At 40.5% G+C, this 25,773-nt stretch overlaps 1 protein-coding gene across 4 annotated transcripts in view; it reads left to right on the top strand.

Annotated features, from left to right (window-relative positions):
• The window catches only part of ABCC9 (ATP binding cassette subfamily C member 9), a 148,999-nt gene that overhangs the window by 107,497 nt on the left and 15,729 nt on the right, over positions 1-25,773 (top strand). For all 4 annotated transcript variants that reach the window (XM_070453746.1, XM_070453744.1, XM_070453747.1 and 1 more), the window contains 7 exons: positions 780-872; positions 7,228-7,330; positions 17,577-17,678; positions 18,596-18,716; positions 20,377-20,507; positions 21,252-21,330; positions 24,573-24,681. In XM_070453746.1, the coding sequence (XP_070309847.1) occupies positions 780-872; positions 7,228-7,330; positions 17,577-17,678; positions 18,596-18,716; positions 20,377-20,507; positions 21,252-21,330; positions 24,573-24,681 (738 nt within the window). The remainder of the gene's footprint in view (positions 1-779; positions 873-7,227; positions 7,331-17,576; positions 17,679-18,595; positions 18,717-20,376; positions 20,508-21,251; positions 21,331-24,572; positions 24,682-25,773) is intronic.

The following is a 25,773-nucleotide window of genomic DNA, read 5'->3' as shown; positions in this document are numbered from 1 at the left end:
ATTCCTTGTCCAGCCTTTTCCCATGACAGCATCCCCAAAGGACCCTGGTCACCAGCCAGATTGAATTCGCCAGTTCTTTAGTCTTCTGTACTTGCTTTGGTTTGTTCCCTTAGCTGGAATGCACTTCTTGTCTGTTTGGTTGAAGCACACAGCTCATGCTTAAGGTTTGGCCTAAGTAACACCTGCTCAAAGAAAACATTTCCCATCTCCTACATTAATTGCTCCTTCCTGTGTGTCCTCATAGAAGTTTACTTTAACTGTGATACAAAACCGATACTTTTGTACAACACATAACATTCAGCCTAGACCCATGTTTATTATGTAATATTTATTTTCCTCTTCCTCTTTAGATTATAAGCTGTTTGATTTTTGTTGTTGAATGTTGGAGGAAAATATGTGGGTTGGCCAAAAAGTTTGTTCAGATTTTTCCAAAAGATGTGATGGGAAAATCCAAATGAACCTTTTGGCCAACCCAGTAGTTACTCTGACAAATAATAACCTTAATTTAGAATGAACAAAGCCCCCAGATCAGACAGTAAAGAATCTGCCTGCAGTGTAGGATACCCAGGTTCGATCCCTGGGTTGGGAAGATCCCCTGGAGAAGGGAATAGCAACCCACTCCTGTATGCTTGCCTGGAGAATTCCATGGACAGAGGAACCTGGTAAGGTACAGTCCTTGGTGTCTCAGAGTTGGAAACGACTGAGTGACTAACACACACACAGTATTCTTTGAGTCTGAATGAGCGCAAAGTTTGTTTTTGTATTTGTCTCTGCCCTAGGGACCTCCAGGAACTTGATGACAGTACCCAGCTCCCTCTGCTTTGCCACTTCTCAGAAACTGCTGAAGGGCTCACTACCATTCGGGCATTTAGGTGAGTAAACATGTTTTCATTTTGTTGATTAGGCAGTTAACATCATCAACAAATATTTGCCTACAAATAACTGATCATTGCTCCCATTTTCCGATGCCCCACTGTGTGTGTGCCTGTGTTCTAAACTAAAACATGACAATAAACGATCACAGAGGGCTTCCCACGTGGCTCACTGGTAAAGAATCCTCCCGCCAGTGCAGGAGATTCGGGTTCAATCCCTGGGTCAGGAAGATCCCCTGGAGAAGGAAATGACAACCTGCTTCAGTATTGATGCCTGGAAAGTCCCATGGACAGAAGAATCTGGTGGACTACAGTCTATGGAGTTTGCAAGAAGAGTTGGACATGATTTAGTGACTAAACAACAACAACAACAAATGATCATAGTTATTTGAAATTTTAACGAGAATAAAGAAAGAATTCAGCATCATGTTGGATAGATACTACCTGTGTGATTTAGACTAGGCTTTTGAATTCCCTAACCTCATCTGTGAAATAGGGAAAACCATTTTGCTTTTTAGGGTTGTTGGACTAATTGATATAATGCATGTAAAGCATTAGGGATTTCCTGGTAGCTCAGCTGGAAAGAATCCGCCTGCATTGCAGGGAAACCTGGTTCAATTCGTGGGTCCAGAAGATCCCCTGAAGAGGGGATAGGCTACCCACTCCAGTATTCTAGGGCTTCGTGGCTCAGATGGCAAAGAATCCATCTGCAATGCAGGAGGCCTGGCTTCGATCCCTGGATTGGGAAGATCCCCTGGAGAAGGAAATGGCAACTCACTCCAGTATTCTTGCCTGGAGAATCCCATGGACAGAGGAGCCTAGTGGGCTATATATAGTCCATGGGGTTGCAAACAGTCGGACAGGACTGAGTGACTTTCACTTTTCATGTAAAGCATTGGCTTCCCCAGTGGCTCAGTGGTAAAAAAAAATCTGCCTGCAGTGCAGGAGACGGTGGTTCAATCCCTGGATTGGGAAGATTCCCTGGAGGAGGCAGTGGCTACTCACTCCAGTGTCCTTTTTGGACAATCCCATGGACAGAGGAGCCTGGCAGGCTATAGTCTGTGAGGTCACAAAGAGTTGGATGCAACTGAGCATACACACCTAAAGCATTAACCACAGTGATTAGCAAAGAAGTAACATAGAAGCTAAAATACATGTATTAATAATAATAATAAAAGAAATATTATTACACCAAAGTTACTTCAGGCTTTAAATAGTTTTTCTTCAATGTTGGTAAACATTGAAGCAATATCCCAAGATTTTCATCAAGAGAGTTTACCTAATACTCAAAAAATTACCTGGCTCTATTTTCTCTATTCAGGTAAAATCAGAAAAGGAGGTGGCATCCTTGAATGTTATATTTAATCTAGAAAATAAACTTGTTAAAATGTTATATCTTTCTGCAGCACTAAATGCAAACGATTTCAATCAGAGAGTTTTCTAACCTAAGAAATATTTGAATCACATAAAAGTGTGTATATAATAGAGTCAAAAGTAGAATATAAAGATACAGCCACTATCTACAACATGTACCACAGAATTTCTGCATAAATCTACCTAGATTTCATAGTGGAGCATTTATAGTTTTCACAGAGATGTGTTTTCCCATCAAAGTGTGCAACACCTTTTATCAGAGGTGGAAGAATCATTGATTGACTTTGAATGTAGGTATTAAGACATAAAAGACCCTGACGCTGGGAAAGATTGGCGGCAGGAGGAGAAGGGGATGACAGAGGATGAGATGGTTGGATGGCATCACCAACTCAATGGACATGGGTTTGGGTGAACTCCGGGAGTTGGTGATGGACAGGGAGGCCTGGTATGCTGTGGTTCATGGAGTCGCAAAGAGTCACACATGACTGAGCGACTGAACTGAACTGACTAAGACATAATTTGTGTTCTAATAGTAGCCAGCAACGCCCAGTGGTACTCATGAGTACACCATGTTAAGAATTTCATTTTTTCAGCAAAGTCCTTTCGAGTTAATTTATCTGAGTTTTGAACACATGCCAACTGCTAGTCTTGCAATGAATATAGAAAGACTCCAAAGATATGGCCTTTTATTTCTACCCCAGATAAATACCACAGGGGAAATGGTTGGGATAACATGGCAGGTAGGGAACAAGCAGTGGCCTGATTCAGGCAAGCTGGCAGGTGGAACAGAAAACAGCCTCTGTCTTCTCCCTGAATAACAAGTGAGATCATTCACTGAGAATGACGAGGACTGGACCATGTAAAACATCTTGAAGAAAATGAGCACGGTCTCAAATGAAAGAGAAACTTGACCGAAAGTCAAGGTTTAAATTTTTCATTTAATCGTCTATTCGTCACTAGACACGTGAGCAGAATTTGGCTTGACTCTTCCTAATTTTACATCAGGAAAATTCTAGGGAGCTCTAAGAAGGACAAACTATGACATATCACCTAAGACTTGAATGAGGCTTCCCAGATGGCCCAGTGGTAAGGAATCCACCTGCCAATGCAGGAAATGCAGGTTTGATCCCTGGAGCAGGAAGATCCCCTCGAGTAGGAAATGGCAACCCACTCCAGTACTCTTGCCTAGAAAATCGCATGGACAGAGGAGGCCAGTGGACTACAGTGCGTGGGTCTCAAAGGGGCAGACACGACTTAGCAAGTGAACAACAGTTTAGAATCAAACACATTCTTTTCCATCTGCTTCTTCCTCTCTTTCAGGCTAGTAAGAATCCCCAGAGTCGTCAGCTCTCTGGAAAGTTTGTATTTACTGATTAGGCTGCTTTCCTCCCCTGCGTTCAGGGTTCACGGTGTACTCAGAGGCAGCATGAACTAACCTCAAGTAGTTTACCACCAGAGGATCACAGTTAAATTAGACTGAGATTTCAGTGACCTTTCCTACTTTTTTTTTTGGCCTGACAGAATAAAGGTCTAAGAATGTTCAGAAGATGAGCTGGATGTGGATGAAAAGATACAGACTGAGTGTGTCAAAGTTTCCATTAGGAAAACAGAAGGGTTCTTGCCAAATAGAAACACACAGAAAGAATGTTCGCTGCATTTCCACCCCTCCCCTTTCACTGCTGCTTCAGACTGTTGCCAGCTCCATTTACAAACTCTTTAAGAGTGTATCTGCAACAATATCCCCAAACTAGAGGGAGAGGAAGAAGAGTCCCAGACAAAACACTTTGTCGCAATGAAGTGTTGGATGTTCGTCTTAACTGGAGTCCACAGGCTTTGGTCCAAGTTTCCCCCTCCCCACATCTCTCCATCATCACAGCCCTCTAGGAAGGGGGACCCTGACTCCAGTTCCTGACCTTGTTTTCTCATTTCTGTTCCTTAGTTCATGTTGTTGCCGATACTTCCAATGCTTTTGTCCCTCCTTGTCCACCTGAAATATTCTGTGAACCAGTGAAGTTGCTCAGTCGTGCCCGACTCTTTGTGATCCCATGGACTGTAGCCTACCAGGCTCATCCATCCATGGAGTTTTTCAGGCAAGAGTACTGGAGTGGGTTGCCGTTTCCTTCTCCAGGGGATCTTCCCAACCCAGGGATCGAACCCAGGTCTCCCGCATTGCAGGCAAATGCTTTACCATCTGAGCCACCAGGGAAGCCCTAAAAAATTCAGCCTATTTCTTAAAACCTCATTCAGTCCATCTTCCCAGTCCATCCCAGAGATGGTTTATCCATCTCTCCCCACCCTCCACCCTATTCCCTGCCATTCTGGTCTTTTAGCCAGTGCAAACCTTCGCCTTCCTTTATATTCACGTAGCATTTTTCACATAGGGCCTTTATGATTGGCTTCTGTGTTGAGCCATCTTTACTTGCTCATACTACAATACCAGGCTTACCTCTTTCACTGGACAATGTGCTTCTCTAGGGCAGAGGTTGTGTCTTGTTCATACATATATGCTGTGATGTCTCGCTTTGAGTTCATGCTTGCTAAATGTTCCTGAATGAGTGGGTGAAAATCCACCCAATAATGCAAATGCAGAATTGGATATATCTGTTCACAGTTGAGATCCACTATCTCAGTAAATCCTATAACTGTGAGTCATCCTATGTTAATTATTTATTCTGTCCCTGGTGGCTCAGCTAGGAAAGAATTGGCCTGCAATGCGGGAGACCTGGGTTCGATCCCTGGGTTGAGAAGGTCCCTGGAGGAGGGCATGGCAACCACTTCAGTATTCTTGCCTGGAGAATCCCCATAGACAGAGGAGCCTGGTGGGCTACGGTCCATGGGGTCGGACATGACTGGGTGACTAAGCGCACATCTGTATGAGGGTCATGATGAGGCTAGTCCTGTTTCTCTGTCTGATTCGTCCCGCCCAGTGTATTGCTATTCAGCGCAGGTCCTCCTGTGCATGGCATTTGGGTCAAGGCTACATAACTCAAAGTGAGGTAATTATTTGGCTCTGATTGTCAAATCCTTTGATTATCGTAGATCAGATGTTGCTGTCTGACTCAATTATCTGATTTTTCTGGTTTGGCATGTTGGAGTGATCAGATTGACTGGATAAATCCCAACTATCTGCTTTATATTGGCCTGTATGGATGGCTACACGGGCCAAGTGAACACCCTACCCCGGACTTCTTCATTTTTGACATAGTGATAGTTTACTGTAAACTTTTGCAAATTGATTGGAAGATTTGGGGCGATGGTGGGGGGGGGGGGCGGGTACTTGGAGCAGTCTTTTATCAACGAGGAATCACCATCAGGCTGTCAGATGAAATTTGGTTATTCTCTGCAAACATAACACATAGACAGGAGGTCTCTGTAAGATAAGCCGAAGCCACAGAAAGTTGAATTTGGCACTTCCTCCAACCTTCCAATCAGTTATTTTGTTTATATGATCCAGCTTTCCATTGTTTCTGTTACCCAGGGAAAATAATTGAAAAATAAAGAGAGACTATTTTTGTGATGTAGAAAAGATTTATCAACATGGAACATGAGTTTCTGTGAGAAGTAGCTCCCATGTTCAAATGGATGAAGTTTCTTTTTAAACAATATTTATTTATTTTTCTGCATCAGGTTTTAGTTGCAACATTTGGGCTTAGTTACTGTGCAGCATGAAGAATCTTAGTTCACAGGCTAGGGATTGAACCAGCATCCCCTGCACTCCCAGGCAGATTCTTAACCACTGGACCACCAAGGAAATTCCTGGATGAGGTTTTTATTAGAAGTTTCCTTTGTAACAAAGGTTACACAGAATTTGGTCTGATTATGTTGATCACCAAGAATGAACTTAATTTGACCCAGCATCAGTATCTAAACTGTATGTGTCATGTTGTTGTTTAATTGCTAAGTCATGTCTGACTCTTTGCAACCCCATGGACTGTAGCCCGCCAGGCTCCTCTGTCCATAGGATTTCCCAGGCATGAATACTGGAGTGGGTTGCTGTTTCCTTTTCCAGGGGATCTTCTCATAGTTCCAGGGATTGAACTAGGAGTCTTCTGCATCACAGGCAGATTCTTTACCATTGAAGTCACCAGGGAACATGTGTATGTGTCCTGCTGTTGCTGCTGCTGCGTCGCTTCAATCGTGTCCAACTGTGCGACCCCATAGACGGCAGCCCACCAGGCATCCCCATCCCTGGGATTCTCCAGACAAGAACACTGGAGTGGGTTGCCATTTCCTTCTCCAATGCATGAAAGTGACAAGTGAAAGTGAAGTTGCTCAGTCGTGTCCGACTCAGATCCCCATAAATACTACACACCAAGGGCTTCTTTCATGCAATGACCATTCTTAAAAATAATTTGTAACTTTGAGACGTAAGATACCTTGCTTAACAAGGACATCTGCCATTCCCAAGGACCCTCATCCTCTACCTCTTGCCACCTCATTGTCCTTTGATTGCCAGAAACTGAGCGAAAAGAACATTTTTAAGGTATATATATTTGCCTGTTACAAACCCATAGTTTCCTGTCTTTCGTGAGTCTCTTCTAGTTCCTTCTACCCAACTCCGCCCATGCCTTGTGGAAAAGTAAGATACATGCAGTAAAATCTAGGTCATATGTATTGCATTTCTGTACAACTTCTTCTGGGTTATGTAGGGCCCTTGAGACACTGGCCGTGCCTTGTTTTCACGGTTACTATCCTTACGTAGAAATTTATGAAATGATCTTTAGTAGGACTTTGTCGTCGGAAACATTCCTTTCTGCAGCAGAGGTTGAGAAAGGAAGGAACTACTGCTCCATGCCATCTCTCAGGAAGGGTGCGAGAGAGCAGTAGCAGCTGGCCTTTATTTGTAAGTAGTCCGTTTACTAGTCATTCCATCCCACCAGTTCGTCACCGTGTGGAGTAAATAATGTAGTAGGAAGTGTGACTGTTTTTTATTATTTCTCCTGTTGTGTGGCTAGCATCATAATATTTTTGTTTTCTGCAGGCATGAGGCCAGATTTAAGCAACGAATGCTGGAACTGACAGACACTAACAACATTGCCTACTTATTCCTCTCAGCTGCCAACAGATGGCTGGAGGTCAGAACGGTACGTTCATTTCATGATTTCGAAATGGAAACCACACAGAGAAGAGGCCTGATGCAAAGAGGGAGACAGTTGTAAAAACTAGGCTTCCACTGAGATTTAGCACTCACTCCACATTTTCTGGACTTTAGCTCAGGTTTGTTTATGGTATGGATGAAATCTGTCATGATGTTTTTAGCTAATGGCAAGACAGATAGCCCCAAAAGCAAAAATTCATTTTGTGTTCATTAGTGGCCAGATGACATAAGTTAATGGAATAGCAAATATTTGTATAACTTCAGGTGTTTTTTTTTTTCCCCAAAAAATTTGACAAGTGAACAGATGTACTCACTTCTACTGAACTAGCCCAGCCTGGAAGAGATGGCAGCTTTCTATTTTAAGCCAGTGGAGGGTTATGTTAGCCCAAATGTAAAAACTTGCAGTTATTCATCTGTTGCCTTCTTTTGTCCTGTATAAAGGAGGAGAATGGGTATAAGCTTCGGCATTGTACAGACTTGGTCTAGCAAGTTAACAAATTTATTTGGGTCGCAGTTTGCCATTTGTAAACTAGGAATATGACTTCATGGGTGTGTTAGGTTTAAAAATAGTAATATAAGCCCTGTAGCTCACTTATTGGGAGGTACACTCAACAAATGTCTTGAATGGATGGATGCATGGATGAATGAATAAATGAATGGAAATGGTACCTGCCTTGGTAAGTGGTTAATAAGTCAACCACTCCTAATAAATGAAAGAGGAGATAGGTTAGACCCAAGTTCCAGAGGGAAGGAGATGTCGTTTGCAGACTGGGCTGTGTAATCTGCAGTACGAATAAGCAATTTTGGTAGAAATGATGAGTTGACTGTCATCTTTTCTTTAAAAATAATTATCTATCAGTTTGTGAAAAGGAAAAGGAGGTTTATCTGCATTATTGTTAAGAACTTCACTTCCACTGATTAAGCATCCCTGCCATATGAAGGCTCTTTTTCAAAACTCAGTGGATCAGAGAGGGCATCTGGGAATGGGAATTTGATAAAGTGGAAAGGAAGGAGCCCAAATTAAAATCTGAGTGGTTGATGGATGGATAACATAATTGATAGAGAATCTCGGGTCCCCCCTATAAGCTGTAGTTGTCATAATTTGTCACTAATAACAGATTCTCTACCACTATATTGTGTTGTGTTGTGTTGTGTTGTTGTGTAGAAATTATCCAGCAACATAGCACAATTATATTTCAAAAATTTTAAATAGATAAGAAATTTCTTCCAGATCACTGTGGGGGTTGGGAGGGGGCAGGGCAGAGATTTTCCAATTACCTATAAGTAACAGAAAGGCAGGCGAAGTGTTTGGGATTTATAACAGAAACACAATACTATTCCTAGATCTTACCCAGACCCTAAATCCTTGCTTTAAGCTTCTGTGTGTTTGCTCAAATCTGTTTTCTCCGAGGAAAAGAAAGCATATCTGAATAACAGAACTAGTGATGAAACAGCCTAATCAGAGAATGTCCTAAAATCACAGGGGGTGAAATGTCAGTAGTTTCCTTTGTGTTTGATTTTCCTGATGTTGAAGATCAAGTGTGTTTTTTAGGGGCGAGTGTGTTTGCTTTGGACTTGAGGTGAGTGTCTGACTTGACTCCTGCTTCTCCTCTTTAGCACTTCCTACTGTCAGGTTAATGGACAAACGTTTAACAAGAATCTTCAAGCAAACCATATGTTCTGCTCTTGCAGCCAGAAGACAAGATATTAGAGCGTTCAGACTGCCAAGAAAGGGAAGTTCAGGAAAAATTAGAGAGAAATAGCAGCCAGATTCAGGGTGGGTTAGTTTAGCTTGACTCATATCCCGCTACTTAACTCCCCCATTAAAGGCAGCTGGACCTACTTGAATATAAATGAATTCTAGTTCCACTTGTAGAAATCTAAAAAAAAAAAAAGAAAGAAATATGATATTTGAAAAAGGAAGGGGAGAATCTGCCATTCATTCTGTTACCTTATAACACATCTGTTTTTGTGTCTTTTTTTCTTTTCTGTGTATTATAATCTTTCCACAACTTGCTATTTGGTCTCATTACCAGATCTGTCCCTTAAAAACCAACACAAAAAAGTTATAGAGTCCTTTGCTCTATTCCTGATGAATAAATATAAAATTTGTTAAGAAACTTGTTGATTATTGCAACATTCCAGGCATATCTGCTGATAGAATTCAAGGTCGAGAGTCTTTTGTGGATGATTTTGTCTCTTTCATCTCTCATATTTGTTTATCAATAAGTTTATATGGGTATAAAGAACCTGCCTGCCAATGCAGGAGACATAAGAGACCCTGGTATGATCCGTGGGTTGGGAAGATCCCCTGGAGGAGGGCATGGCATCCCACTCCAGTGTTCTTGCCTGGAGAATCCCATGGACAGAGGAGCCTGGTGGGATACCGTCCATGGGTTGCAAAGAGTTGGATGTGACTGAGACAACTTAGCACATACACATACACACACACACACACACACACACACACACACACAAACTCACATGCACACATACCCTTCTAGACAATCGCAGAAATCCAACTTGAAACCAGTCAGATTTATTCTACTATTCTGCACACTGAAAGTACAGGGTTTTCATTAGAACCAGAATATTTAGAATATTAGACTGTTTATTTGAATATAAATGCTATAATCCAAGAACATATGTTCCACAATAGGAGTGTTGAATAAATAGAACAGATAACTCTAATTAGGAAATAACCTTTCTCCCAACTGTACACATGTAAATGACCTCATTACTACTGTGCGTTACTGGAGACACAATTTCAGTTTGAAATAAATGGATCTTGTTTCAGAAATATGAGAAATATAAACGTTCAGATATAGGACCTTGGAGACTGGGGTGTGAACTGCTCTTTGAACCCCGCAGCTGGATACTTTCTGCGTTGTAAGTCATTTACAACAAGATAATAATGAAAACCTCTATCTGGCCCACTGATGCTGCATTGATCTTATCTGCAGTATCAACACAGCTGCCTCCATTCCCTATTCTTTGATATGTAAACCAGCAAATTAACAAAAATGTCTCCTTATCACAAATAATCTGGGAGCTCCCATAGCAGAAGCACAGCCAGTTGGTACCAGGACGGGAGCAACCTTAGGAAGAGTTCAGAAAAGGCCAGCAGGTCTCCTGATGCGGATCTGAGGAGCTCACCAACTCAGCATATTCAAAAGCAGAGACATCAGTTTGCTGACAAAAGTCCATCTAGTCATGTAGTCATGTGTGGATGTGGGAGTTCCTGATCATAAGGAAGGCTGAGCGCTGAAGAACTGTGGTGCTTTTGAACTGTGCTGCTGATTCTTGAGAGTCCCTTGGACCGCAAGGAGATCAAGTCAGTCAATCCTAAAGCAAATGACTCCTGAATATTCACTGGAAGAACTGATGCGGAAGCTGAAGCTCCAATACTTTGGCCACCTGATGCAAAGAGTTAGCTCTTTGGAAAAGACCCTGATGCTGGGAAAGATTGAGGACAGGAGGAGAAGGGAGCCACAGAAGCTGAGATGGTTGGATGGCATCACTGACTCAATGGCCATGAGTTTGAGCAAGCTCTGAGAGATAGTGAGAAACAGGGAAGCCTGCCGTGCTACAGTCCATGGGATCGCAAAGAGTGCAACTGATGACTGAACAACAAAATGACCTCCATGGAGAGAAAGAGGAGAAAGCTTACCATAGTTTCCCGTGACTGTTTTTCCTTTTTTCTTCATTCACAATTTTAGTTTTCTGGAGCAATGCCATTGGATTCTGTGGACACTCAATCTCCAAGAGAAGTAAGGGATAAAAGGATAAAAATACCTTTTTTGAATTCGGGAAGATCCCCAAGCCCCATCCAATTTTTATTATCCTTTTTTTTCCAAATATATGGCTTTCATTTCTTGTTCTGTTCATGCTAGATAAGTATTAAGGCAATTACAGAGGCTTCCCTGGTGACTCAGTGGGTAAAGAATCTGCCTGCAGTGCAGGAGACCTAGGTTCGATCCCTAGGTCAGGAAGATCCCCTGAAGGAGGGCATGGCAACCCACTCCAGTATTCTTGAGAATCCCCATAGACAGAGGAACCTGGTGGGCTACAGCCCATAGGGTCTCTAGGAATCAGACACGACAGAGTGACTAACACACAAAAGACAATTACAAAGTATTCCCTTTTTCTGGCTGAAGAGTGTTAGCCATACAAGATGTAGCCTGCCCACCATGTTCATTTCATGCTTATTCTGAACTGGGGTGAAAAAATGAAGGTCACAGCACATAGCACTCAGAAAAGGACAAGAACCTAAAAGAATAATTTGGCTGGTAGAAAAGTAGCCAGACTGTGACCACCCAGGTTTGTTTGGCAGGGGAAGGGAGTGTTTCTCCTCTGGGTGCCAAGTGAAGTGGACCACAGTCATGTGCAATGTGTCACTGCAGCCTAACCTTTGAATGCTGCTTACGTTCTTTTGTTCAGCACAGCATTTGCTGTTCATCCCTCTGCACTAAACAGTTCCAGTTCTTTGGCATTGGTGTTTCCATTTGCAAAAATTGTGTAACTCTATCTAAAGGGTGTCTTTCCAAGGCTTTGTCTTGCTGTGTGGTGAAAGGATAAAAGAAAAATCACATCAAGAAGCCAAAAAAAAAAAAAAAAGTCTTTAGAATCAACAGGCTAAAGTGAAAATAATCTTCAGGGTGAACTTGTATGAGAGTCTATTTTGTGAAACAGTACAGAGCTGTTTTGAGTGTTTACAACTCCATTATAGACAGGTGTGCGTTGATCTTGTCATGTGAAGACCCAGACACTCGGTGGAACCATAAACATTGACTTTTTGTTTTTAGACATGGATTTCTGAAGACTATGAAAAAAGAGAGAGATGGTATTCTTATAACTACTTATGAGGTTGTTTTATGGAAAATTATTATTTTCACTATAATCCCACATAGAGATAGAGGTCATTGAATCACTAGAAATCTGACCAGAGGCCTCTCTTTTGACCTGGGGATCAAAGGCTTCCCTTCTGGAGGGAAGTGTTGAGTTCCCAAACTCAATGGAAGTTATAATTTATCACTAATACAAATCTCCTGTGGTTGGGTCCTCTTTAAGAATGGAAATTCACATGTGTCGTAGCTTCTGTTTCCTAAGCAGAATCTCTCTTTCCATTGTATCATTTTGACTGAAAGTGTTTTCTTCAATGAACTGATTGGGTAGGATCATAGAAAGCCTTAATGGGAGGACATGTGCTGCTTGCACGTGAGCTAATTCAGATTATCTGCTTGTCCTTTCTTACTGCTTTTAAGCCATTTTGTTGTTCACATGTATTTTTGCAGTGGAAAGGAAAGGAGGTGTGGAAAGCTAGAATCACTGTATAATTCATTAAACTAGTTAAGTTTAATGGTAAAGGAAGTGGAAATGGGGAACTAACATAAACTCATATTATCTGTCAATTTCACATGCCTGTTACTCTTACAGTACTATTGGAAGGGAGGTGATTGGAATTTAGTTATTTTGCTATGAGATTTCTTGATAAACATGCACAAATGAGCTTCCCCTCGTATTCAGATCAGGTAAAATTCTGATCAAATGCCTCCAAAAAAATCTCCAGTTTCTTAGAAAAAAATATTATTGAGCAGGGGTGGTAATCCAGGAATGAGCTGGAAAGTATCTCACTGATATAAGTAAAAGACAACACAAGTAGCACTTTTTTAAAAAAGAAAGAAAATGATAAAAAAATATTTTTTATAAAAAATAAAATAACTTTGTTTTAGATACTAAACTGCAGACCTGTGCCTGTGCTCTAAGTTGCTTCCGTCGTGTCTGATTCTTCATGACCCTGTGGACCGTAGCCCACCTTTGTTCAAGGGATTCTCCAGGCAAGAATACTGGAGTGGGTTGCCATGCCTCGTCCCAGGGGATCTTCCTGACCTATGAGTTGAACCTGAGTCTCTAATGTCTCCTGCATTGGCAGACAGGTTCTTTACCACTAGTGCCACAAACTGCAGACATACTGGTTTTTAAACTCTTATATCTATTTGAATTTACTAGATTATGGAATTTGGCAATGGATTCACCCCCTGAAAAATCTGCTCTAACTTCAAAAAGCTATGCCTTGGGCACTTATCTGGTGGTCTAACAGTTTAACACTTCACCCTAACATTTCAGGGAGTGCTGATTCCTTAAATGGGTTGAATGTAGGGGTGAATTGGTGGGTTGAGGAGGAAGAGTAGCTTAAGTGGTCTGCCCACCCCTTGATGGTACTGTGTGCAGGGATCATATGCAGTACCATGCTTCTGTTCCTGGCACCTTAGAAATGGCCGTTGATCTACAGCCTTTTTGTATCTTATTGTAAGTAATGACCCCAACGGCGCATGCGTGCCATTATTTTTAGTCCCTTTGAGTTTCTTTGTACTTTCTTGCTGGAGGATTCGTTTGTTCAGGTTCAGGCACCACAGTAAAGGGTCACAGGTCCCAGTTTATCTGACCGAAGACAGGCAGTCCAGCATAATTGGAGCACAGTGAAGGACTAGGAAAGGAATCTCAGATAAGGTCAGAGGAGGCAAGGTCTAGAACCCAGACTTCGCATCATCTGCGGCTTTGTAATTCATCAGAGTCTGAATTCATTATAAGTTCAGTAGGAAGGCATTGATAATTCTAAGCAGGGAAGTTATATATACCTTTAAAAGACCACTGAATGAATGGAAAGATAGATGAATGATTGAGGCCCTTCTGAGGTCATCTAGGAGGAAGTGGAGAATAGAAACTAATAAAAACATACATTGTTTCAAACCCTTAAAGCAGGGGTCCCCAACCTTTCTCACACCAGGGACCAGTTTCATGGAAAGCAATTTTTCCATGAACCAGGGAATGGGGAGTGGTTTAGGGGTAATTCAAGTGTATTACATTTACTGTGCACTCTATTTCTATTATTACATCAGCTCCACCTCAGATTAACAGGCCTAAAATACTAGAGATTGGGGGCCCCTGCCTTAGATTGTATGTTGCCCACAGAAATTTCTTAGACACTGACTGGAATATTTCTTTGTATCATGCTGGGAGTATCTTGCTGGAAGTATCTCCTAGTGCTAACTTACTTTCTGAGATTTATCACATAAACTCTTCATGAGTATCTTTAGAAAAGCTAATATTGGGAATAACAAATTTCTAACATAGCGTTAAAAGTATTAACTTTAACGAGAGCATGGGAAGGAAAAATTCATATTGTTATAAATATTTTAGAAGTATTTAGGGGAACACATTGGTGTTTATAAAATATAAAAAAACAGCCCCGGCTGGTTAGATTCTACATTCATATAGTTGTTGCTTCAAATAAAGAGGGGTCTGATTGGGAAGTGACAAGCTGTTAATAAATGAATACACTGGATACAACGGAAGGAGCTATCAACGGAGTATTTACTCACTCTATGGAATTTACTGTCTCGAGGGATTAAATCTCATGATTTCTTTCTTTATTCTTTGTAAAGACCATGGGAATCATGACAGAATTAAATTTTAGTGCTGTTTTAACTTTTGATGTTTTATGATGCACATAAGCTTTTAAGCTTGCTTCAAACATTCGAAAATCATCCAAGGGGGGAAAAGGACATCCTGTTAAAATGGAGGTAGGAAAATCTAACTGATTTTTTTTTTCCTTTCAAAATCCCTGTAAATTAGGTACTATTTCTATTTCCCAAAGAAGAAACTGAGTTTCAAAGAAGAAACTGACTCATCTAAGTGTGTTAGCTGGTAATTGACAAAGGCATCATTTGAACCCAGACCTGTGGTTCCAAGGCTGGGATCATTGATAGCTCCCCAACAAGTTGATCTTTGGTGCTAATTTAAAAATTGCAGAGGGACTTCCCTGGCTCTCCAGTGGTTAAGACATCACCTTCCAGTGTAGGAGGTGTGGGTTCGATCCCTGTTCAGGGAACTAAGATCCCATGTGACTCGTAGTTAAAAAAACAAAACATAAAAGGCAAGCAGTATTGTAAAAAGTTTGATAAAGAGTTTTAAAATGGCCCACATAAAAAAAGAAATCTTTAAATAAAATAGAAATAAATAATTAAAAGAAAATAGATGCTGGGATGCACATGTGTGAGCTGATTTGAGAAACCATTCTTGATTTCAGCATGTTAAACACTCTCTTACTGTCATTAAAATCTTCTCACCTAGTTACTAGTTATTTTTTTAAGGTATCAGAGGTGTATCTTGCTAGAGAAGATCATCACCAGTAAGATGAGACTTGAGATAATTCTAGAAAGTGTTCATGCCTGAAATTTGACCTGCTTCTGGCATGTGTGACACATCAACTTGACAAATTTTAATGATTCTATTGACTATGGGAAATTTCATTAACATTTTGTTAACATTTATATTATCTTTAAGAAATAAACACATAAAATTTATATAATGTTTTATAATTTAAAAATCCTGCTGCATGTTTTGTGCCTGGCATTTTTTATTCGATGTAAAATGATGACCATTTCTCATTATTAAAATGTTTAAAACATTATCTTTAATCACAGCAAAATATACAATACCATCACATATCTGTATGATGATTTATTTATTGATTCTGTGCTTCCCTGGTATAGGTATTCTAGGGCTTCCCTGGTAGCTCAGCTGGTAAAGAATCTGCCTGCAATGCAGGAGACCTGGGTTTGATCCCTGGGTTGGGAAGATCCCCTGGAGAAGGGAAAGTCTACCCACTCCAGTATTCTGGCCTAAGGAATTCCATGGGCTGTATTGTACATGGGATCAAAATGAGTCGGACACAACTGAGCAACTTTCACATAGTAGGAAAATTTCCTTTTTTTTTTTTTTTTTTCAATTTTTTCCAATAATAACAGCACTGAAATAAATCTCCTGATATACAAATCTTTTAAAAAGTGAAATTTCTTATCCTAGACATAACAGTGCCTAAGAATGTTGGGAAATGGAGGTGGAAGAGGGTGTAGAAAATAGACAGGTGCCCCCCATCTCTCCTTTGAGTTTAAGGTTGACCTTAATTAATTTTTAAATTATCTGGAAAGAGTTTATCGTTGAGTCATAATCAATTCAGATATTCTAAGACATGTTCATATTTCTAATGTAGGAAGAAAAATTACACTTATTCCTATTTCTATGCAATCTGTAGATTTAATGTCCCAGACTCTGAGTCCATATTATCGACAAAAAATTCAGATATTGATACAAATCCCAACAAGCTCACTAGATATAAATTTCTGCAAAGGCCTTGAATTAGCATTCAGTTCAGTTCAGTTCAGTCACTCAGTCATGTCCAACTCTTTGCAACCCCATGAACCGCAGCACGTCAGGCCTCCCTGTCCATCACCAACTCCCAGAGTCCACCCAAACCCATGCCCGTCGGGTCGGTGTTGCCATCCAACCATCTCATCCTCTGTTGTCCCCTTCTCCTCCTGCCTCCAATCCCTCCCAGCATCAGGGTCTTTTCCATTGAGTCAACTCTTTGCATGAGGTGGCCAAAGTATTGGAGTTTCAGCTTCAGCATCAGTTCTTCCAATGAACATTCAGGACTGATCTCCTTTAGGACTGGTTGGATCTCCTTGAAGTCCAAGGGACTCTCAAGAGTCTTCTCCAACACCACAGTTCAAAAGCATCAATTCTTCAGCGCTCATCTTTCTTCACAGTCCAACTCTCACATCCATACATGACCACTGGGAAAACCATAGCCTTCACTAGGCGGACCTTTGTTGGCAAAGTAATGTCTCTGCTTTTTAATATGCTATCTAGGTTGGTCATCACTTTCCTTCCAAGGAGTAAGCGTCTTTTAATTTCATGTCTGCAATCACCATCTGCAGTGATTTTGGAGTGATTTTGAATTAGCATACAAGAGAGCTAATCCCAACCCTGTATAAGCGCACATGAAATTCAAGGTAGAAAGTTAAGTTAAAAATAATTGCTTGTCTGGTAAAATGCAGTAGATAAGAAAAAAAGAAAGAAAGAAAAAAATCTTGCATCTGATCCTGGTCATGCCAAAAATTGCAGCTTAATTTCTGACCAGGTATTTAACATCTCTGAAAGCATTATCTGCTTTCAGATATAATCAGAGCCTTGCATCACTTCCTTTCCAGTCCTAAGACTGTGAGTTATTATTCTTCCCTACCTTCTGTAACCTTGTTCGGAAACCTTCCTTACAGGACACGCAGTGAGTAACGTCTGTTCTGTTAGTGATCATCCAGGTAGAATGAGATCCTTGATTTTAAGAACTTAGGGGAAATCTTTTAACATTTTTTCTCACTCTTTTTTAGGATTATCTGGGAGCTTGCATTGTCCTCACTGCATCTATTGCATCCATTAGTGGGTCTTCCAATTCTGGATTGGTGGGCTTAGGTCTTCTATATGCACTTACGGTAAGTATGGATGAAAACCTCTCTCTCTCTCTCTCTTGTACCGCACTTGAGGTTCTTTCTGTAGTCATCATCAACTCTTATTCATGGATGTTAGAGGACTAGTTAGAAATTCATAACAAGATGATAGCCTGCAAATAATAGTAGATTTGGGCCTAAACCCAGCGTTTTAGGATGGCATGGATTCATTTCTGACATTTTGAACCAATTTTTAGGAACTCCTGAAACACTGTGGTCAGAGTTCTCCCAAGGTTGTTTGAGATTCTTGTCCTGAGTTGCTCACCACCCATGTAGGAACACTAACTCCCGTGGGGGCCTCCCTGATAGCTCAGCTGGTAAAGAATCTGCCTGCCATGCAGGAGACTCTGGTTTGATTCCTGGGTCAGGGAGATCCGCTGAAGAAGGGATAGGCTACCCACTCCAGCATTCTTGGGCTTCCCTTGTGGCTCAGCTGGTAAAGAATCCGCCTGCAATGCAGGAGACCTGGGTTCAATCCCTGGGTTGGGAAGAGTCCCTGGAGAAGGGAAAGGCTACTACCCACTCCAGTATTCTGGCCTGGAGAACTCTATGGATTGTATAGTTCATGGGGTCGCAAAGAGTTGGACACGACTGACTTTCACTTCACTTTCACTTCAACTCCCATGTGAATATACATGAGGTAAGTGGAAGCATCAACTATCCACTGGGCAAGGAAGTCAGGACAGTCCACAAATCATGATATCAGAGGACCATTGAAGAAGGGCAGATGCCTCCTTTGCCAACGTTGGCCCATGGCATCCTCTCTGATCTCTGATACCCTGTAGTGTGTATGAACTATACCCACGTGAGCAGTCCCAGTCATCCTATCCCCTCATATCCAGTGTCCACAAAAACTGTTACTTTATTTGCTATATGCTCATTGTTTTTGTCACCCGACACAGATAACCAATTATTTGAATTGGGTTGTGAGGAACTTGGCCGATGTGGAGGTCCAGATGGGCGCAGTGAAGAAAGTGAACAGTTTCCTGACTATGGAGTCTGAGAACTATGAAGGCACCATGGGTATTGTTCTGAATATTATGGTGTTTCACCTAAATCGTTACTTAAGAATATTAGTTGTGTGTCAGGCACATTGTCATTTTTGCTTTTGTTTTCCATTTCAATAGCCAGAGAATGCTCTCTCATCTTGACTTTGCCTGATAAGGTCCAACTGCATCTGAAAAAGATGTGATTATTTAGGCCTGAAAAAATCTTAGATACAACCAGAGTCCAAATAGATGTACCTAGTAATATTTAGAGAGAAATTATAAAGACACTTGGTTCCCAGGTGGCATAGTGGTAAAGAATCCGCCTGCCAATGCAGAAGCCTCTGGAGGCTTGGGTTCAATCCCTGGGTCGGGAAGATTCCCTGGAGAAGGAACTGGCAACCCACTCCAGTATTCTTGCCTGGAAAATCCCATGGACACAGGAGTCTAACAAGCTGCAGTCCACGGGGTCACAAAGAGTCAGTCACGAATAAGCACACATGCAATGGCATAAGGATATTTGAACTTTATTATATTAATTACCAACCTCAACTATGAACTGTTGTATTCTTTTTCTCAAGAGCTTTTTAATTTAGATGCCAAGGAGTTTAGATCTTAAAATAACCAAGATTCTTAGCCTTGCTAGGATAAAACTGGCAGGAAATTCAATACTGAGGGCAGAATAATCTTCCTTAATTACAAATCTCATGCTTAATATGCATTCTGTTGCCTAAATTCTTCAATACCTCTTCAGCTCTTTAAGGACATGCAACCATTCATTAGTCAATCCTTCCTCACCTATCTAGTCTCATCTTTCATCATCCACCTACATACTTTTCACTCTGGCCATATCAACATGCTATGCTTTCTTTTTATCTTTGTTCTTCTCTCTCTCTCTCTCTCTCTCTCTCTCTCCACATATATATATAAACAAATATATATATATATATGAAACAAATTTCCCCACCTCTTATCCTTTAAGATTCATCTCAGGCACCATCTCCTCTTGAAACCCTGCTGGAACTGCTGGGCTGCTCCCAGAGCACCTCTGCTCAGCCTCCGTCCTGGGATTCCGCATGCAGTCCTATGGGGCTAACTCACATGCATGCGGTCCCCTGGGATGCACTGATCACCTTGAGCCATGTCTTCCCTCTCAGCTCCCTTCATAACCCCTCTCACATCTGAATCACTCAAATGTTTGAGGACTAGCTGACTGAACAAATGAATTCATTGACAGATGAACCACCGGGAATAGAATTGAGCAATAAAGTGCTGAGAGACGTGATGCCCGTTAATGCTCCAAAACAAACACACAAAAACTATTTTTAAAGCTCTTAATCAAGAGACCTTTACTCTGAATGTAATGTTAATTAAAAGAAAAAAAACCGTATGGGAATTCCCTAGTGGGCCAGTGGTTAGAGCTCAATGCTCTCACTGCCAAGGGCCAGGGTTCAATCCCTGTTTGGGGACCTAAGATCTTGCAAGCCACGCAATGCAGCCAAAATCCAAATAAATAAATATAATCTTTTAATTAAAGAAATTTTAAACCCAGAAGTAGGCTTAGTATGACCTTAAATTTAGAAAACAGTTATTATGTGTGTATGTATAAATGTATATAAGTATGTGTGCTTTTCTTTCTACCTCCTTCTGTGTCTCTCTGTCTCTGTCTCTTCTTCTACTCCATCTCCATCCTCCAGATCCTTCTCAAGTTCCAGAACATTGGCCTCAGGAGGGGGAGATCAAGATTCATGATCTGTGTGTCAGATATGAAAATAACCTAAAGCCTGTTCTTAAGCATGTAAAGGCTTACATCAAACCTGGGCAGAAGGTATGGAGTTTATTGTCATTTGATTTAATTCATACAGAACCTCAGATGGAACCACCCCATTACCACTTGAGCTCCTTAAACATGCCAGTCAAGGATCTTCTCACTGGGCTGCCATTATATTCCTTACACTTTATAGGTCAAATTATGTGCATAAAAGAGAAAAGGGAGAGAGTGGATCCAGATAAAGTATACGTTCTCTAAACTGTATTGCCATTCATTCATCTCCCATGATGATCAGAAAAGTGAACAATAGGCATGTTTTTCAAAATTTCTAGCTTTTGGCTCATGCCCATTCCAGATGTCCCCTTGAGAACCTTTGTGTTTTTACTAGCTCTGGCCCCACAATGATTTATTTTAGTTATTGTAAAAAGATCAAGTGTGCAGAAAAATGGACTCATTTTACTTTTTGTTACATAATAAAATCATCACTTCTGAGACAAAGTGGAGTACTTGTTTATTAGGTCAATGATATACTAAATGGAAAAATGAAGCCACAGAGGTAAAAAACACAACCATATAGAATTAAAATAGAGTCCTAGTGGAATCATTGAAGATTTGAAGACCCTGTGTTATCTTAATAATGATAACTCAGAAGGGAGACCTGAGAAGAGAACAACAATTTTAATGTAACTGTTTAAATAGAGTTGCAGTTTTATCATGGTGTCTTATCTAAGTTAAAAATGCTTTGCCTACTTTTTATTTTGTCTGAGTCCTCTTCTCTCTGAGTGACAGTTGCTTTCTTAGGTGGGCATATGTGGTCGCACTGGCAGTGGGAAGTCATCATTATCTCTGGCTTTCTTCAGAATGGTGGATATATTTGATGGTGAGTTACTAACTAAACTTCTTTATTAGCCATGTGATACTCTCCCTTTAAAAAAAAAAGCAACATCTACTAACCTAGTCCTGCAATAATATATTTATTATTTTATTTATTTATTATATTATTTATATATAAAGTTATATATTTCTAAATATACTTACATGTTTATTATTATATATATAATTATATATATATTATAAAAATATATTTAGAATGACTTCAGTATTCTTGCCTGGAAAAGCCCATGGACAGAGGAACCTGGTGGGCTACAATCTATGGGGTTACAAAGAGTCTGTCATGACTGAGCATGCATTACTACTGCTATAACTACTATTGTGTCCTACAGTCCATGATTTGAGGCAGGTATTCCAGGTAAATAGGCTTCCTGGGTGGCTCAGTGGCAAAGAATCTTCCTGCCAATTCAAGGAGATGCAAGAGACATGGGTTTGATCCCTGATCCCCTGGAGGAGGAAATGGCAACCCACTCCAGTATTTTTGCCTGGAGAATCCCATGGGCAGAGGAGCTTGGCAGGCTGTAGTCTGCAGGGTCACAAAGAGTTGGACACAAATGAGCATTCACACATCCCAGATAAACAGTTTAGGAGTAAAGAAAAAAAAAAAGAACTGGAGAAATAAAATAATTAGCACTAAACTCAGCTCTAGAAATTATTGTTAAAGAATTTTGTTAAATTAGTAAAATAAAAACAAGGCCACTCATTATGAAGAGCAGCAGATAGAAGTGGCATTTCAAGAAGGAAGAGAGAAAAAGACTGTCTAGTTTCCTGCAAACTAAAAGCACATTTCTTTCCATTAAAGGAAAAAAAGGAGATAAATAATCTGCATTTTAATTTTAGTGCATGACTCTTATTATCCTCTTCTTAATAACATGGTTTAATAATGTTGGATGTTTTGGGAGGAGGTGACCATTGCTAATAAAGTGCCAAGGACATGTTGACAATATACAAAAATATTTATTCATCTGCAAAATTATTAATAGTATCATACATGGAAGTAATCTAACATTTGTTTTAGAAAAAATATGTCACATTATTTAGTCTATTAAGTGACCTATAAATAGGCCAGCACATATGCCATCTTGACTGAAAGGGGAGCCATCAACTCAATAATTGCTTAAATATTATTATCTCTAATCATTGTGATAATAGTGATAGTACTTCACATTTTTATTATACTTGACAGGTTACATTATTTAATCTACACAACAACTCAGTGAAATAAAGAGGTCAGTTTATGAACAATGAAGTTGAACTGTGGTCATTGCAGGGTTTGGGACTTAGATTTAGCAAAGAGATAGCTATCCACCTCTAGATGAGCAGCTCGCTCTTTCCATGGCTGGTAATGATACACAGATCCTTTAAGGATTTTCTGTGGGATTTGCATTATAAGCCAATTACAAGATCCAAGACAATTGATTGAAATTTTTCATTAAAAAACTGTCACTATGATGGAACATATTAGATTAGCCATAGTCTCATGAGTTCAGAAACATCATTTCAGCCCCCAAGAGGACTATGATGACTGATTATCTTTTTAATACCATTAGGCAATTGAGATTTTAATAGATAATATATTACACCCAGAAGAAAGTTTAAGCTAATCACCTTACCTGCTCTTGAATCTAAATCCAGCAGAAAAGGGACTCTAATTGCCATCCTTCTCTTAGCATGCTTATCTCATAGAGCAATATTATCTTTGCACAAAACAAGATCATAAAATAAATCAATCAAGGTAAGGAAAAGTCATCAAGATTGCACACGTTCATGTACAGTGAAATTTACCAAGAGTTGATAGCTATAGAATTTACGATAGAATTTGCTTTCTTACTTGTACTGTACTGTACTCCTCAATCAATAAATGAGCAAAGAGACTTCTCTGATGGTGGTCTAGTGGTTAGAAGTAAACGTCCTCACCATTGTGGCTCAGGTTTGTTTCCTGGTCAGGGAAGCCTTTCTTCTTGGGGCTGCCCTGGTGGCTCAAATGGTAAAGAATCTGCCTGCAATGTCGGAGACCCAGGTTCTATCCCTGGATCAGGAAGATCCCCTGGAGAAGGGAATAGCAACCCACTCCAGTATTCTTGCCTGGAGAATTCCATGGACAGAGGAGGCTGGCAGGCCTCCTGCAAAGATTTGCAAAGAGGTGGACACGACTGAGCAACTAACATGGACAGTCCAGTGGTTAAGCATCTGAGCTTCCATTACAGAGGGCACAGATTCCGTCCCTAGTCAGGAAACTGAGATCCTGAATGTCACTTGGTGTGGCCAAAAAATAAATGAAAACAAATATTAAAAATAAATAAATATAACACAATATTGTTAATTAGCTATCCCCCACTACAAAGTAAAAAGATTTTTTAAATATATAAGTAAATAAATGAGTGAATAAGACAGACAAAAATGCCCATCTTTAATAACCTGATATTCTAGTTTGGGGAGAGTGCTATGCTTAGTCACTCAGTTGTGTCCGACTCTTTGTGACCCCATGGACTGTAGCCTGCCAGGCTCCTCTGTCCATGGGGATTTTCCAGGCAAGAATACTGGAGTGGGTTGCCGTGCCCTCCTCCCGGGGATCTTCCCAACCCAGGGATCGAACCCAGGTCTCCTGCATTACAGGTGGATTCTTTACTGTCTGAGCCACACGATTAAAAACATCTATGGTGGTGGTTTAGTCGCTAAGTCGTGTCCAACTCTTTGCAACCCCATGGACTGTAGCCTGCCAGGCTCCTCTGTCCAGGGGATTTTCCAGATGAGAATGCTGGAGTGGGTTGCCATTTCCTTCTCCAGGGGATCTTCCTGATCCAGGGATTGAACCTGGGTCTCCTGCATTGCAGGTGGATTCTTTACCAACTGAGCTACCAGGGAAGCCCTCAAAAGATTAATAAATGTGTATAATAGAACATCCTATGAAGGAAAATAAAGCTGGGAACAGTATAAAGAAATATTGTAAAGAAGACCACTGAGGGAAAAGAGTACCTTTGGTTCATATGAACCATGTAAACAGTAAAAAGTAGAAATCCCTTTAGGAGAAAATATAATACATAAGAAAGAAAATATCACCAAAATGCCTGTTTTTCTTAGAGACATGTCATGATGTTTTTAATACTTACATGGAAAGCATCATCTTCTGAATTTCAATCCTGAACTAGGAAAGCACTTCCAATTGGTAAACAAATATTCTTTTACTTGTGGTTTTATTACAGGCCTGCCATTTTTGTTTTTCTTTAACAGGAAAGATTGTCATTGATGGGATAGACATTTCCAAACTGCCACTGCACACACTACGTTCTAGGCTTTCAATCATTCTGCAGGATCCCATACTCTTCAGTGGTTCTATTCGGTAGGTCATGCATTCAACAGAAACTCATGTGCCTCAGTATTTACCCTTTGGCTCATAGGAGGGTTTTACTCAGAGTTGCTTTTCAGGTAGGTGTGAAAGGTGGTCACCAGGATGATGAGGTGAGATGTTCTGTCCCACCGTTTGGATTAAGGCACTTAGAATGGCTGAATTAACCTAAAGAAGCCCACCCTTTGTTGATGTTGCTCAGTCGTTCAGTCATGTCTGACTCTTTGTGACCCCATGGACTGTAACACTCCAAGCTCCTTTGTCCTCCACTATCTCCCAGAGTTTTCTCAAATTCTAGTGCATTGAGTCGGTGACGCCATCCTACTATTTCATCCTCTGCTGCCCTCTTCTCCTTTTGCCTGCAATCTTTCCAGCATCTGGGTCTTTTCCACTGAGTCAGCTCTTCACATCAGGTGACCAAAGTATTGGAGCTTCAGCATCAGTCCTTCCAATGAATATTCAGGGTTGATTTCTTTTAAGATTGCCTGGTTTGAGTTCCTTGCAGTCCAAGGGACTCTCAAGTGTCTTCTCTAGCACCACAATTTGAAAGCATCAGTTCTTCAGCACTCAGTTTTCTTTATGGTCCAACTTTCACATCTATACATGACTACTGGAAAAAACTATAGCTTTGACTTTGTTGGCGAAGTGATATCTCTGCTTTTTAATATGCTGTCTAGGTTTGTCATAGCTTTCCTTCCAAAAAGTAAATGTCTTTTAATTTCATGGCTGCAGTCACCATCTGCAGTGATTTTTGGAGCCCAAGAAAATAAAATCTGCCACTGTTTCCCCATCTATTTGACATAAAGTGATGGGATCTTGGTTTTTTGAATGTTGAGATTTAGGCAAGCTTTTTCACTCTCCTCTTTTACCCCAATTAAGATGCTTTTTAGTTCCTTTTCACATTCTGCCATAAGGGTGGTATCATCTGCACATCTGACATTGTTGACATTTTTCCCAATAGTCTTGATTCCAGCTTGTGATTCATCCAGTCCAGCATTTTGCATGATGTACTCTGCATGTCAGTTAAATAAGTAGAGTGACAATATACAGTCTTGACGTACTCCTTTCTCAGTTTTGAACAAATCC

The sequence above is a fragment of the Odocoileus virginianus genome, chromosome 23 (assembly GCF_023699985.2).
Source record: "Odocoileus virginianus isolate 20LAN1187 ecotype Illinois chromosome 23, Ovbor_1.2, whole genome shotgun sequence".
Taxonomy (NCBI): domain Eukaryota; kingdom Metazoa; phylum Chordata; class Mammalia; order Artiodactyla; family Cervidae; genus Odocoileus; species Odocoileus virginianus.
This window is presented reverse-complemented; position numbering and strand designations above follow the sequence as displayed.